At 56.0% G+C, this 12,269-nt stretch overlaps 2 protein-coding genes across 5 annotated transcripts; one reads left to right on the top strand and one right to left on the bottom strand.

The window, feature by feature from the left end:
• The first annotated feature begins 9 nt into the window (after positions 1–9).
• Positions 10–5,885, top strand: AP4M1 (adaptor related protein complex 4 subunit mu 1). 2 transcript variants are annotated; one of them, XM_006181245.3, is made up of 15 exons: positions 11–273; positions 374–462; positions 842–948; positions 1,028–1,124; positions 1,257–1,367; positions 1,457–1,537; positions 1,763–1,825; positions 1,925–1,991; positions 2,104–2,157; positions 2,297–2,403; positions 2,505–2,599; positions 2,916–2,960; positions 3,204–3,254; positions 3,418–3,529; positions 3,695–4,181. In XM_006181245.3, the coding sequence occupies exons 1-15, from the start codon at positions 15–17 to the stop codon at positions 3,917–3,919; spliced, it is 1,563 nt and encodes a 520-aa protein (XP_006181307.2). In that variant the 5' UTR covers positions 11–14; the 3' UTR covers positions 3,920–4,181. The 2 variants fall into 2 exon arrangements, with proteins under 2 accessions (XP_032315626.1, XP_006181307.2); XM_032459735.1 differs by lacking the exon at positions 3,418–3,529 and having other exon boundaries at positions 10–273; positions 3,695–5,885.
• Positions 4,112–12,117, bottom strand: TAF6 (TATA-box binding protein associated factor 6). Of its 3 annotated transcripts, none has more exons than XM_014556338.2 (15): positions 12,000–12,117; positions 8,423–8,638; positions 8,244–8,330; positions 7,968–8,121; positions 7,752–7,808; positions 7,581–7,670; positions 7,182–7,327; positions 7,018–7,095; positions 6,806–6,907; positions 6,517–6,699; positions 6,191–6,265; positions 5,943–6,068; positions 5,274–5,447; positions 4,795–4,989; positions 4,112–4,640 (listed from the first exon to the last, which is right to left on the bottom strand). In XM_014556338.2, exons 2-15 carry the CDS (start codon positions 8,576–8,578, stop codon positions 4,260–4,262), a joined length of 2,004 nt encoding a protein of 667 aa, XP_014411824.1. In that variant the 5' UTR covers positions 8,579–8,638; positions 12,000–12,117; the 3' UTR covers positions 4,112–4,259. The 3 variants fall into 3 exon arrangements, with proteins under 3 accessions (XP_014411824.1, XP_006181303.1, XP_014411822.1); XM_006181241.3 differs by having other exon boundaries at positions 7,551–7,670; positions 12,000–12,025; XM_014556336.2 differs by lacking the exon at positions 12,000–12,117 and adding an exon at positions 11,562–11,948 and having other exon boundaries at positions 4,260–4,640; positions 7,551–7,670.
• Between the last annotated feature and the right edge of the window lie 152 nt (positions 12,118–12,269).

Here is a 12,269-nt window from a genome sequence, read left to right as displayed (position 1 = left end):
GCTGAGTGACGCGGATGCGGCGCGGGTGTTGGGAGGGAAAGGCTGGACAAGGCTGGGCGGGCAAGGCTGGACAAGGCAGGGCGGGCGCCGGGTTTCCCGCGGTCCGAGGAGAGTCGCTCTTAGAGGGCCAGCCCACTCGCGTCCTTTTGTTCCGGGGCCGCAGGGCGGGGCAGGCCCAACTTTTGCTGTCGCCTGGTCTACTCTCCAGAAAGGCCATGATTTCTCAGTTCTTCATTCTGTCCTCCAAGGGGGACCCGCTCATCTACAAAGACTGTATCCTTGACCGGCGGGGCTGTGGGGAGGGGCTGGGTGGGACTAGTGCCCCAGAGCCAGCCAGCATCCTGGCTCCTTAGCTGTCCTTCCACCCGATCAGTCCGCGGAGACTGTGGCGGCCGAGATGTGGCCGAGCTCTTCTACCGGAAGCTGACTGGACTGCCAGGAGACGAGTCTCCGGTTGTCATGGTAACTACGGGCAGGGGCGGAGGTGGAAGGGATGCTCCTGAAGGGCCGGGGTAGGGGGCGCCTCCTCCCAGGGCTGTTTCCCTGAGAGCTTTCACTTAGTGAATACACTCCTCCAAATAGCATCAATGGAAATTTATCGAGCGCAAACAATACACCAGACATAGCTCCTCACTCGTCTCAGTCCTCATCCACTGTGGAGTAGGTACTATTATTAACTCCTTTTACACGTTAGGGAGCTGGGCCCTAGGGAGGTTTCATATGTCGCCCGAAGTCACGCTCCTAGTAAGTCAGGGAATCAGGATACCAGCCCAAGTCTCACGGGTCAGGAATCACTACAACTCTCTTTTCCGAACTCTTTTTCCGCCTGCCTCTGCCTCAGCACCATGGTGACCGTCATTTTATTCACGTCAGACACAGCGGCCTTTATTTGGTGGCCACGACTTCAGAAAATATTTCTCCCTTCAGCCTCCTAGAGCTGCTCTCCCGGTGAGGAGGGCAGGCCTGGGCACCTGGGCGTGGGGGTGGGAGAGGAGGAAGATGTGCACACTCCGCCCTGTTTCCCCAGGTTAGCCACTCTCCTGGGTGATTACTGTGGCTCCCTGGGTGAGGGGACCATATCCCGCAATGTAGCTCTTGTCTACGAACTCCTGGATGAAGTGCTGGTAAGGTCCAAGGATGTCCCTCCCTGTCCCCCATTCTCTGAAGATATATCCCATGGATGGGAGGCTAAGTCCACTCATTTTCCCCCCTTCCTTCCACTGACCACCCACAGATTGTCCTTCCTCTGCCCATAGGACTATGGCTATGTACAGACCACATCCACGGAGATGCTGAGGAACTTCATCCAGACTGAGGCTGTAGTCAGCAAGCCCTTCAGCCTCTTTGACCTCAGCAGTGTTGGCTTGGTTAGTTGAGGGACAGAGGAGGCAGAGGATTGAGGAGGGTTGGCTGGGAGTGTCAGACCTGAGGATTGATTGCTTTGGATACTTTTCAGTTTGGGGCCGAGACCCAACAGAGCAAAGTGGCCCCCAGCAGTGCAGCCAGCCGCCCCGTCCTGTCCAGCCGCTCTGACCAGGTGAGGGAGGGATTGATGGGTTCAGACCCTCCGATTTTTTTTTCTGGGATCCCAGAGTCTGGGATCTCATCATATCTTCCCACCTCCCCTAAACGGAGATGATCCTTCTCTTACCTTTGTCCCCACCCCAGGGCCCCAGCCTCCACTGCCCTGTCCTGCGTGCCTGTCCACGTTTAAACACAGGCCGATCAACCTTCAACCACCAAACCCCCCTCTCTTCCTTAGAGCCAAAAGAATGAAGTGTTTTTGGATGTGGTCGAGAGACTGTCCGTACTGATAGCCTCTAATGTAAGTTTGGGCTCCCAGCCCTGCAGCCGAGGACAGGTTGTATTGGGAAAACGTGTTGGGGAGGTCACCTCTGGGCATTAACCTCCCTGCCCCTCTCAGGGCTCACTGCTGAAGGTGGATGTGCAGGGAGAGATCCGACTTAAGAGCTTTCTGCCCAGTGGCTCTGGTAAGCAGCCAGCAGGCTGGGCCTGGGGTGGGATTTGGGACAGGCTCCCGGGTGGCGTGGACGGTGGTATTTGGCAGCCTTTTCTTTTTTCTGATGTTCTTCCCCCTGACAGAGATGCGCATCGGCTTGACAGAAGAATTTTGCGTGGGGAAGTCAGAACTGAGAGGTGAGGAGGAAGGGGTCTTTCTCTCCTAGGTAGAGGTCGTGGCCAAAGGTCTCATGGAAAGAAGTTAGAGACAGAGCCCCAGTCCCTCCTAGCTCTTTTCTCCCAAAATATGGGTTAGGAGAGGAGTCTCTCTTTCTAGGTTATGGGCCAGGAATTCGGGTGGATGAGGTCTCATTTCACAGCTCGGTGCACCTGGATGAGTTTGAGTCTCACCGAATCCTCCGCTTGCAGCCACCTCAGGGCGAGGTGAGGATCAGGCTGGTCTAGCGTATTTGGTCCACCGAGGGGAAGGGAGGCAGTTCAGGTGTGAGGAGACCAAACTGACCTCCGTTCCTCTCTGGTCTCAGCTGACTGTGATGCGGTACCAACTCTCAGATGACCTCCCCTCCCCGCTCCCCTTCCGGCTCTTTCCCTCCGTGCAGTGGGACCGAGGCTCAGGCAGGTGAGGGAGGCCATTTCCCTGTTCTAGAACTTCTCTGGAGCCCAAGCCCATTGTAGGTATATAATAGTCCCAAGACTGAGTATGGAAGAGTGGGGGTGGTAGTGGTAACAGGCTCCGAGTTAGAAAAGGTGCCCTCCCCCACAAGTGGACGCAGCTCCGGGCACGTAGTGGCTCGTGGATTTCAGCCCCTCTCCCTCCTTCATGGGGCACAGCCAACACAGCCACATGTGGGGGCCCTGGGTGTGGGGGTGAGACGCCTGGGGAAGGGTGAGATGCCAGCAGCATAACGTGAATGGTATTGTACCTTCTGACCCAGGCTCCAGGTTTATCTGAAGTTACGATGTGACCTGCCCCCAAAGAGGTACGAGGTGGGGTAGCCAAGCCTAGTGCAGCTATGTAGGATAGGAGACAAGGCCAAGATACCTGCTGTTCCCACCTTCAGATGCGGTCCCCAGCCTCAGCATCCAGTTGAGTTAGAGGCTCTAGGGTTGGGGAAGGGGGCGGAGTGGCACTGCACTGGTGTGGAACTCCAGTTGTGATATTAACAAAGGCAGGACGAGTCACTGCATTCCTGGGGCCGACTCTGTCCCTTTCTTCCATGCAGCCAGGCTCTCAACGTCAGGCTGCACCTTCCCCTGCCACGAGGGGTGGTCAGGTGAGTGTGTGTGCACCATGGGCCCCCCACCCCAGTGGTTTTACCAGCTTCCGTGGACAACAGGATGGCACTGGTGGGGAGAGTGTGAGCCGTGGGGTGGCAGCGGCTTGTCTCCAGGGGCCGGCAGGGGCTGATCCCAGCACCTTTCCTCTCCGCACTGCAGCCTGTCTCAGGAGCTGAGCAGCCCCGAGCAGAAGGCAGAGCTGGGGGAGGGAGCCCTTCACTGGGACCTGCCGCGGGTACAAGGGGGCTCTCAGCTCTCAGGCCTGTTCCAGGTATCAACCGCTGCTTCTTGAAGGCCCTCTCCTCCCACCTCCATTTTCACCCTCACCCGTGCCTCCATGTGCAGTGGGTCAGCGTGGTCAGCTGCCTGGCCCCTTGGCTCCCCTGCCCTCCTCCCTGTCTGTCTTCAGCACCTCCCCCCTCCTCTGCCCTCCCAGATGGACGTCCCGGGCCTCCCTGGGCCTCCCGGCCAAGGGTCCTCCACCTCGGCTCCTCCTCTGGGGTTGGGCCCTGCCAGCCTCTCCTTTGAACTTCCCCGGCACACATGCTCCGGCCTCCAGGTCCGCTTCCTCAGGCTGGCGTTCAGACCCTGCGGCAACGCCAACCCACACAAGTGGGTGCGACACCTGAGCCACAGCGATGCCTATGTCATCCGGATCTGAGGCTCCCAAAGGAGGACACGACGCAGTGGCAGAGCCAGTGGTCTGTGCATCAGGGGGACAGAATTTTTTTCTCCAGACTTACAGCCTGTGGCCGCGGATCTGGCTTGAAGAGTCCAGAGTCCTAGAGACCAGGAGGGCTTGATGGGGTTGACCCTCCTGTGGTATCAGACCTGGGAAGGACTGAGATGGAATACAACTTAAAAATCAAACTTTTATTCTGAGGAACGGTTGTAAAATGTCTAAAGAGAAAGCAGCATGGGGGAAGCTGACTACTACTTCCTTCCACCCAGAATGCCCGCGTATGTGAATCCAGGGGAGAGGCCAGCAGGCGGCGACAGCATCAAGGCGCAGGCTGAGGGGAGCCAGATCCAGGGGGCTGGGAGCCATTAGCCTTTGGAGTCCCTGGAACAGGAGGGGGGCTCTCCCCAGCTTCCGGTTTTCCCCCACACAGGGCGCTGGCCCCCAGCGGGGAGGGGGCTGAGGATTGGGGAGGGGCTGGAGAAGAATGGGAGGCGGGGCCTCCTTTGCCCTCCCCTGTCGGGGGAAGAGAGACCACAATGTACTTCTGGACACTGCCGGGGCCAGAGGGCGCAGTGCTGGGGGGCGCGGTTGTGGCAGTGGAGACCAGCTTGACGATGGGCTGCACACTGGGGACAGTGGTGGTGACAGGAGAGGTGGTGGTGGAGCCTGAGCCAGGGGCCGAGGTGCTGAGGGACAGGACCTGGGGGATGGGGGGGGAGGAAGGCAGTGTCACTTGCCTGGTGCCCTCCCAACACCCCAGGCCCGGAGGAATACTTCACTTGCTCCAACTGAGTAACTGGTACTTGACTAGCGCCGTGGTGACTGCTCCCCACCATCCCTGGTCCTGCACGTACCTGCTGGGTGGACGAGGCACTGGAAGATGACATCACGATAAACTTGGTTGGAGGAGGAGAAGGCTGAGGCGGGGCAGCAGCTCTGGCAGACACCAGTGTCTGCACAGGCAGTGCGATGGAGCCAGGGACCTTCAGCAAGCCAGGGGTGCGAGGGCCAGGCTGGGGAGCCTGTGAGAGGGTCAGTGTGGGCCGTGGCTGTGGGAAGAAGAGGCAGGAAGATGTCACCATCTATGAAAAAAAGTCACCAACTACAAAAAGAAGGGGTCCTCTTGCTCCCCCTCGGGGGTCTCACTGTGGTTGGGCATCACCACTAACAAGGCCTAGACTCCTCCAGACGCTGACTGGGGTGGGCACTGTGTTTCACAGAAGTGCATGTGCAGTCCTGGGTGCGTGCACGTGTGTGAGTCCTCTGCCGTGGAAACCACCCCCAAGGTTCTCCCCGTTTTACCTCACCCTTCCTCCCCGCACCCTGTGCTGACCTGAGTGATGGTCAGAGTGGTCCTGTTGACCTGCTGAGCCTGCAGCGCAGCCTGGGCCCGGGCCTTGACCACATGCGAGCAGAGGAGGGGCCCAAGGGACCCAAATTCTGCCCGATAGGCGTCCTGATTGTCAGGTGGTGGGCGCAGCTTTGCTAGAACAGGGGCGCAGTGTTTCTGTAGAGAGAAGGCAAAGAACAGCCAGGTATAGGGAGGGCTGGGACCCTCAGAATCGGAATGGGGACGGGGTGAACAAGGTCATCCGTTTTTTCAGCATGTTCCTGTGGGAGGCCAGGCAGTGCTGGGTTATCTGTGTGCAGAGAATGCTGTGGTTTTTCCTCAGAACAGCTGGTGTGAGTGGAGAACTGCTGAGTACACTGGTTCTATCTAAGGGCCAGCTGGTCCACAGGGCGTTTGCCTTGCCCAGAATGGGCCAGAGTGATGGGGGAGCACAGCCGAGTGGTCACAGGCTGAGAGTTAAGACCTTTTATTTTTTACTTAATCCTTTGGTGCCTCAGTCTTTCCACCTGCAAGACAATACTGGACTCTCAGGTGTGCTCTGAATATAAAGCAAAGATAGAATCAGTGAATAAAAGACACTATATGCTTGCTAAACACTGTTCCTATGTATGTGGTGGTGGAGAAGGGAGAGTGGGGGTGGGGCTCTGTCACCAGAAGGAGGCTCTGCACGTGGTCAGCCCCTATGCGGTCGATGTTGCTCAGCACAGGGCCATCCAGGACCCCGCGGATCCGCTCCCCCTCCTGCTGCAGCCGTGGCAGAATCAGAGTCTTAATCACCTGTTGGAAAGGGAGAAGCCAGGGCCCTGGGGTCACCACAGGGTCTCCCGGGTTGGGGGCTGCTGCCCACTCTGACCTCACGATCCCTCTCCTCCACCCGTGCTCCCCGCCAGGGGCCTAACATCATGTCCCAGCTCTGCCAGGCCTGCGATGGAGCCGTAGCGCGTCGTCCATGGGGTCTTCTCGTCCACCCAGCTCTGTAAAGGGCGGAAAATAAAGCAGATGAAGTGTGAGAAGCTAACTGTAAGGACCCGAGTCTCTCATAAACACGCTTTCTTCTTGTAAATCGTTAAGAGCCAACAGATGGGGCTCAAGTCCTGCCCCCAGCCCCCTACCCCCGGTTTTCATTGTCACATCCTGTAGCCACACTGGTTTGGTGAAGCCCTCATTGTTCTGGTGACCCCTGAGCAGTGATGTGAAAGCTTACATGCCCATCGCCCTGGCTCACCTTGGTGAAGGTCTTGGTGATCCGGGACTGGATGTTGTTAGTGGTTGTGCTGAAATGCTTGCAGATCTGGGCCACCAGGCGGGCAGCAAAGTCCCGGAGTGCCCAGTGATTGTCCACATCTGGCCGCAGGCACAGCTGTCTGCTCACGATGCAGGTCATCACAGCTGGGATCAACTCGTGCACCTGAGGGAGGAGCAGTGAGTCCACCAGTTCTGACTAGTGGTCTCCTGGGGGTGGCGGCAGGGTCCCCAAAGCCTGGGGTGAGAGGTGGGCAGGTTGGTCCACTCACGTATTTTTCTAGATACAGAGTAGGGTTATCCATCAGCGCCTTCACCATGCGCATCAGGTAGATGAGCAGAGCCAGGTTGTTCTGCACCACGTTCACACGCACCTGGGGTGGAGGAGAGAGAAGTGACCGGGCCCCAGGGCCCCAGGTGAGCTTCCTCGCCGCCTCCTCACTCCCCCAGCCTCATCCTGTGTCCTGCCCCCGAGCCCTCTCACCCCCTCCGAGATGAAGGTGCTGAAGCGGGGCAGCATCTGGTAGAGCCCCGGGTCCGTGGCAATGCTCTGCAGAGCCTCCTGGGAGGGGAAGGGAGCGAGTGAAGGGGGGCCGCTGCCATGGGGAGGACTTCCCGGGGCCTCCAGGACAGGACATGGGGCCTCACCGCTCGCTTGGCCTCACAGGACCCCACACAGGCTTCGGTGATCTCCTTGTAGTACAGCTGCTGCTCCACAGACAACTCGTGGATGCTTCGGGGCTTCAGTCGCAGAGGGGCCCCCTCCAGCAGGGGTGGCGCCTTCTTCTCTTTCCCTGTGTGAATTTGGGAAAGAAAGCTCCGGAGGAGGCCTCAGCACTGGACAAACCTCGACCCGACCCTCCCCCACCCAGGGAGACCCGGCTTCCCCTAGGCCTCTTGACCCTTTCTGTGGCTCCCAGCCTGCGGTCTCGCTCCTTGCCCTGACCTCGCCCTCTTCACAAATGACCATCTGGCTTTGGGGCAAGAGCAGGAGAGACCTGGCCTAGCAGCGCTGACCTTTGCCGTCGGTTGGAGCGGCCCCCTGACCTTTGCCTTTCAAGGGGCCATCTTCCTCCTGGCCCGGCTTGGCTGACTTCAGGGGTTCTGTGGCCTCAGCCTTCTGCTGCTCTTTGGGAGCTGGTGGGAAAGCAGTCAGGGCAGGAGATGGAGGAGGAGGGAGAGAGAAGTGGAGGGGCGGGCGCTGGGCACAGAGGTTACCTGGGGGTGGGTTCTCTGGTATAGCTGGCTGGCAGCCTTCAATACTCAACCAATGGGCTGTGAGGAAGGAAGGTGTCAAGGTGAACACGGACTCGGATGTCAGGAAGTCTTTGCGTTCTTGTTCCTCACCATGGACCCCACTCTGAGGGCTCCTTCGCTTGTGAGCTACCTCAAACCCCGACTCTGCCACACTGTCCTCCCCTCCCCTCCGCCAACCTTTGAGGCAGACGTCCAGGGGCACCCGGGGCAGAGGGGTATTGATGATGTCGCTCAGATCAACCTCCTTCTCCTCGTAGAAGTAAAGCTCCCGGCCGCCACCCGAGGCGAAACGGAAGGGAATGAACTCTTGAGCGTGGAAGCCATACAGTGGCTACAACAGGAGATAGAAAGATACACTCTGGGATGAGAAGGGAGCCGGAGCAGGTGTGGCCGAGGCTGATGCTGTGCCTGAGGCCCCCACCCGCCCCTCTCAGTCCTATGCATCCCTGTCACCTCAACGTTCTTCAACTTCAGTGCATAGTCAATGTCACTGGTGGTGAGCTTCTGCCGCTTCCCCATGTGCATGAACTTCAAGGCGTCCTGGGGGTGGGAGGACAGATGTCAGCCTGAGACCCGGGGGAAGAAGGCAGCCTGGGCGGCAGCACTGATACCAGGCAGCGGGGCTAGGGTACCTGTGCAATCTCCTTGATGCGGTAGCTGACCTCGTCTGTCAGCAGCTGGCAGGTCTCCTCCTGAATCTGAGCGATGCCCATGGACTCAGCCACCACCTTCATGGACTCCGAGGGCAGCACAGTGTTGCTCAGCTTCAGCTTCTTCTCCTCAGCCATTCTGGAACCCCTCCTCTCCTCCCCCCAGGGATGGTGCCCCAGGGCAGAGAGATGGAGACCCTGGCAGGGGGATGAGATGAAATGTGAGAGTGAGACCCAAAGAAGAGGGGCTTTGGGTTAGGGAGGCCATGACAAAGGGAGGACAATGGAGATGGGGGGAAAGGGACTCGGCGGTGTCCTCTGTCCATCCCCACGTGAGTCAGCACCAGCCATACCAGGAGGAGGCAGCACTCCCATCCAATTCAACACTGATCCTATGCCAGGCACCGTACAGGTCACGTAGAGTAGAATGATCTCAGTTCTCTGTTTAAATCCCAGCCCCAGCACGACCTAGCTGTTACCTGGGCAAGCCACTTAAACTCTCCCAGCTTTGGGTTTCTTCTCTAAAAGGTGAAAATGTTTTTTTTCTTAAGGTTAATGTGCCAACCTTCATCTCTCTTGCCTCTTCTTGCCTTATTATTCGTGCTTGACAAAAATGCAATATTGGTTAAATACAACTCCCTGAGTCTATACGCCCGTTCAGTTGAACATGACGAGGAAACACACAACCATCATGACCAATTCCCCCTTTAAATTCATGGCCTCGAACTTCAGAGGAGCCCTTAATGCTGCCTGACAGTCATACACCTCAGTGCACTCAGGTTCCCTCTGTCCTATCTGACACTTCTCCTCCCTCATTTTTGGCACCTGAGGAGACCTCCCCAGGCTGCCACCACCACGCCTACCTGCTGAGCAGCAAAGGGGCCCAGGTACCCTGCCTTCCCACCTGTTCCTGGAGAGATTCTGGTCACACCCCCCACCAACTCAAGCATTGCTCCAGCATGTCTCCCATCTCCCTGTATCACCATCAATTCCCCCACCTACCAGATCATTCCTGTCAGCCTACAAAATGCAGTAACTTTGCCCATCTTAAAAACACAAAGTAGAGGTCCATCCATATAATGCAATACCATTCAGCTTTAAGAAGGAAGGAAATGCTGATCCACACTACAACACCAATAAACCTGGAGAACACTCTGCTAAGTGAAATAAGCCAGTCACCAAAGAATAAACACTATGATTCTAATCATATGAGATGCTTAGAGGAGTCAAATTCATAGAGACAGAAATTAGAATGGTGGTTGCCAGAAGCTGGGGAGGGGAGAAAAGGGAGTTATGGTTTAATGGGTACAGAGTTTCCGTTTTACAAGAAGAAAAGAGTTCTGGGGATGGAGGGTGGTGATGGGTGCACAACAATGTGAATGTGCTTATGCCACTAAACTGTACACTTCAAAATGGTTAAGATGGTTCATTTTTATGTGCATTTTGCCACAATTAAAAATTTTTAAAAAATCTTCATTTTGACTTTCTCTACGATACCCTTTTTGGCTCCTCCTCACAATAAAACTCCCTGAAAGAGTTGTCTTAACTCTGTTTCTAATCCCTCTCCTCTCCTCTTCCCTTAAACCTACTCCAATCAGGCTTTTGATTCCACTAGGTCCCTAAAACCACTCATCAAGGTCACTATGATTGCACATTGTCAAATCCAAAGTCCCCTCTCCCTCCAGATCGTCCTTGACCTCTCAGCAGCACATAGCAGAGTTGCCTACTCACTTCTGGAAAACAGTCTTTTCACCAGTATCACCCCATCTTCTCTTGGTTTTCCTCCTACCTCACTGGCCATTCCCTCTGTTTCCTTTACTGATTCTTTCTCTTCTGCTTAATGTTGGAGTGTCCTGGGCTTTGTCCTTGTATAGCTGAGCTCTACTTAGTCCCGTGGTGACCTCCACCCCTCGTACAGCCTTCAGTATCACTTCTAGGCTGCTGACGGCAAATTTATAGCCCCAGCCCAGAGCTTTCTTCCTAACTCCAGACTTGTAGATCAGACTGTCTCCTGTTTTAAAACTGAACTCCTGCTCTCCCCCTCCCCACCTGCTTCAGCCTTGGCTTTCCTCACCTTCACAGCAACACCATTCATCCAGGTACTTGTTCTTTGTGTGAGCCTCACATCCAATCCACCAAGTGATCCACCTGGTCCCCCAACTCCCACTGCCTGGCCAGCTCACCATCATCTAACCCCTGGGGAACTTGAATAGCCTCCTGGCAAGGTCTTCGCTTCCATTCTTGCTCTCTAAGTCTAGTTCCAACATAGCAGCCAGAGTGATTCTGTCAAAATATAAATCAGATCGGGTCACTGCTCTGCTCAAAACCCTGTACTGGCTCTCAACGTGAGACAGAGTAAAATCCAAAATCCTAATCATGGTCGACAAGGTCCTCCGTGATCTGTTCTCTCCCCATCACTTCTCTGAACTCCCGTCCTTCCTTCTTTCCAGTTTAATACAGACCCACTGTCCTCTTTACTGTTCAAACCTCCCAGGCACGCTCTTGCTTTATGGCCTTTGCTCTCTGTTCCTTCTGCCTGGAATGCTCTTCCCCAGATGTCCCCTGGCTGCCTAGTCCCATCACCCTACTTAATACTTCATCTCCACCCCTACGCTGCTTTTTAAAATTCCCATGGAGTTTAACGCCTGCTAATACATATTATTTCTTCCTGTTTATCACCACCACATCTCTCCTTTCCGCATTGTGTAGACAGAGATCTTTATGTTCACTGATGTATTCTGAGACCCCAGACTGGTGCCTGAGACATATCAGACACTCAATAAACATCTGTTGAATAAACCAATGAATTGTTAAGGCTTAGAGATGCAGGTGCTCAAAAACTACACGGTACCACTATTATCAAATGAACAACGTACACGCCCAAGCTTGGAATCTACTTGGTGGCCAAAAGGCAAATGGCTCGCTTGAACCTGGCAATAGGAAAACTAATGTCAAAAGTGTTTTGGACTGATTGCGGGGTGTAGGTGGGGGAGCGGGTGTGGGCCAGCTGGAGCGACGGGAAGATGGGGGCGAAAGAGAATTTAGTTCTCAAACCATTCCAGGTCTCCTTCCCCACTTTTATAAGTCCTATCTGCAAGGAACACATTTATTTAACACATACTCTATGTCTGGAGCCGGGTATACAAGAGGCTGTCGTGTCCCACTTCCTTGGCGAACTCCTACTAATCTCTCAATACCTCGCGGTACCCTCTGCCAGTAAAGGCTCATAAAACACGCTACGGCCTCAGGAAACCTCAGGTCAGTGGAGTTCGGCAGGAAGGCTTCGTAGAGAGTTAGATACGCGTAGCGGTTTCCTCAGCAGAGAAGCGGGCCAAGGTCCCCAGGCAACGGGTACAGCGCGAAAGGCGGCGTAGAGAGCCCACCTCATCCTCGCAACATCCTTCCAATGCAAACACACATAGAGGTCCCCAGGCACATGGACACACAACCAACCGTCCGCCTCCGGGTCCCCACACAGGCCCTTCAAAGGGTCTAGTCCCGGGTACCACTCGGACCCGCCCCCGCCAGCCGAGCACCCCGCGCAGGAAAAGCCTCTCACCGCTGCCGAAGCGCCGCTCACCCGGCGCTCGGCGCCATCTTGGCCCCGCCCCCTCCGGGAGTAGGTCCTGGCAGAGCCAGAGAGCAGGTCACTACCCCTTCCCGGAGAAGGAATAAGCCCGCCACGCTCACGGCCTGAAATGATAATAAAAGTCCTGTCTCTGTGCCTACTTGTAAGGAGCAAAACTTCTTCCTGTAATTACTTCAGTTTATTCCTTCACTACCCGGCGGCCAGGACCTTCCGGAGGCGCCACAAAACCCAGGCGGGGAA

Source organism: Camelus ferus, chromosome 18, assembly GCF_009834535.1.
Source record: "Camelus ferus isolate YT-003-E chromosome 18, BCGSAC_Cfer_1.0, whole genome shotgun sequence".
Taxonomy (NCBI): Eukaryota; Metazoa; Chordata; class Mammalia; order Artiodactyla; family Camelidae; genus Camelus; species Camelus ferus.
This window is presented reverse-complemented; position numbering and strand designations above follow the sequence as displayed.

Coding starts and splice junctions, on each gene's coding strand:
- TAF6 (XM_006181241.3), bottom strand. CDS start 8,578: ATGGCTGAGGAGAAGAAGCTGAAGCTGAGCAACACTGTGCTGCCCTCG. Junction 7,671..7,751: donor ACCAGAGAACCCACCCCCAG/GTAACCTCTGTG, acceptor CTTTCCCACCAG/CTCCCAAAGAGCAGCAGAAG. Junction 7,096..7,181: donor CCTGTGAGGCCAAGCGAGCG/GTGAGGCCCCAT, acceptor TTCCCCTCCCAG/GAGGCTCTGCAGAGCATTGC.
- AP4M1 (XM_006181245.3), top strand. CDS start 15: ATGCGGCGCGGGTGTTGGGAGGGAAAGGCTGGACAAGGCTGGGCGGGC. Junction 1,125..1,256: donor AACTCCTGGATGAAGTGCTG/GTAAGGTCCAAG, acceptor CTCTGCCCATAG/GACTATGGCTATGTACAGAC. Junction 2,600..2,915: donor TGGGACCGAGGCTCAGGCAG/GTGAGGGAGGCC, acceptor CTTCTGACCCAG/GCTCCAGGTTTATCTGAAGT.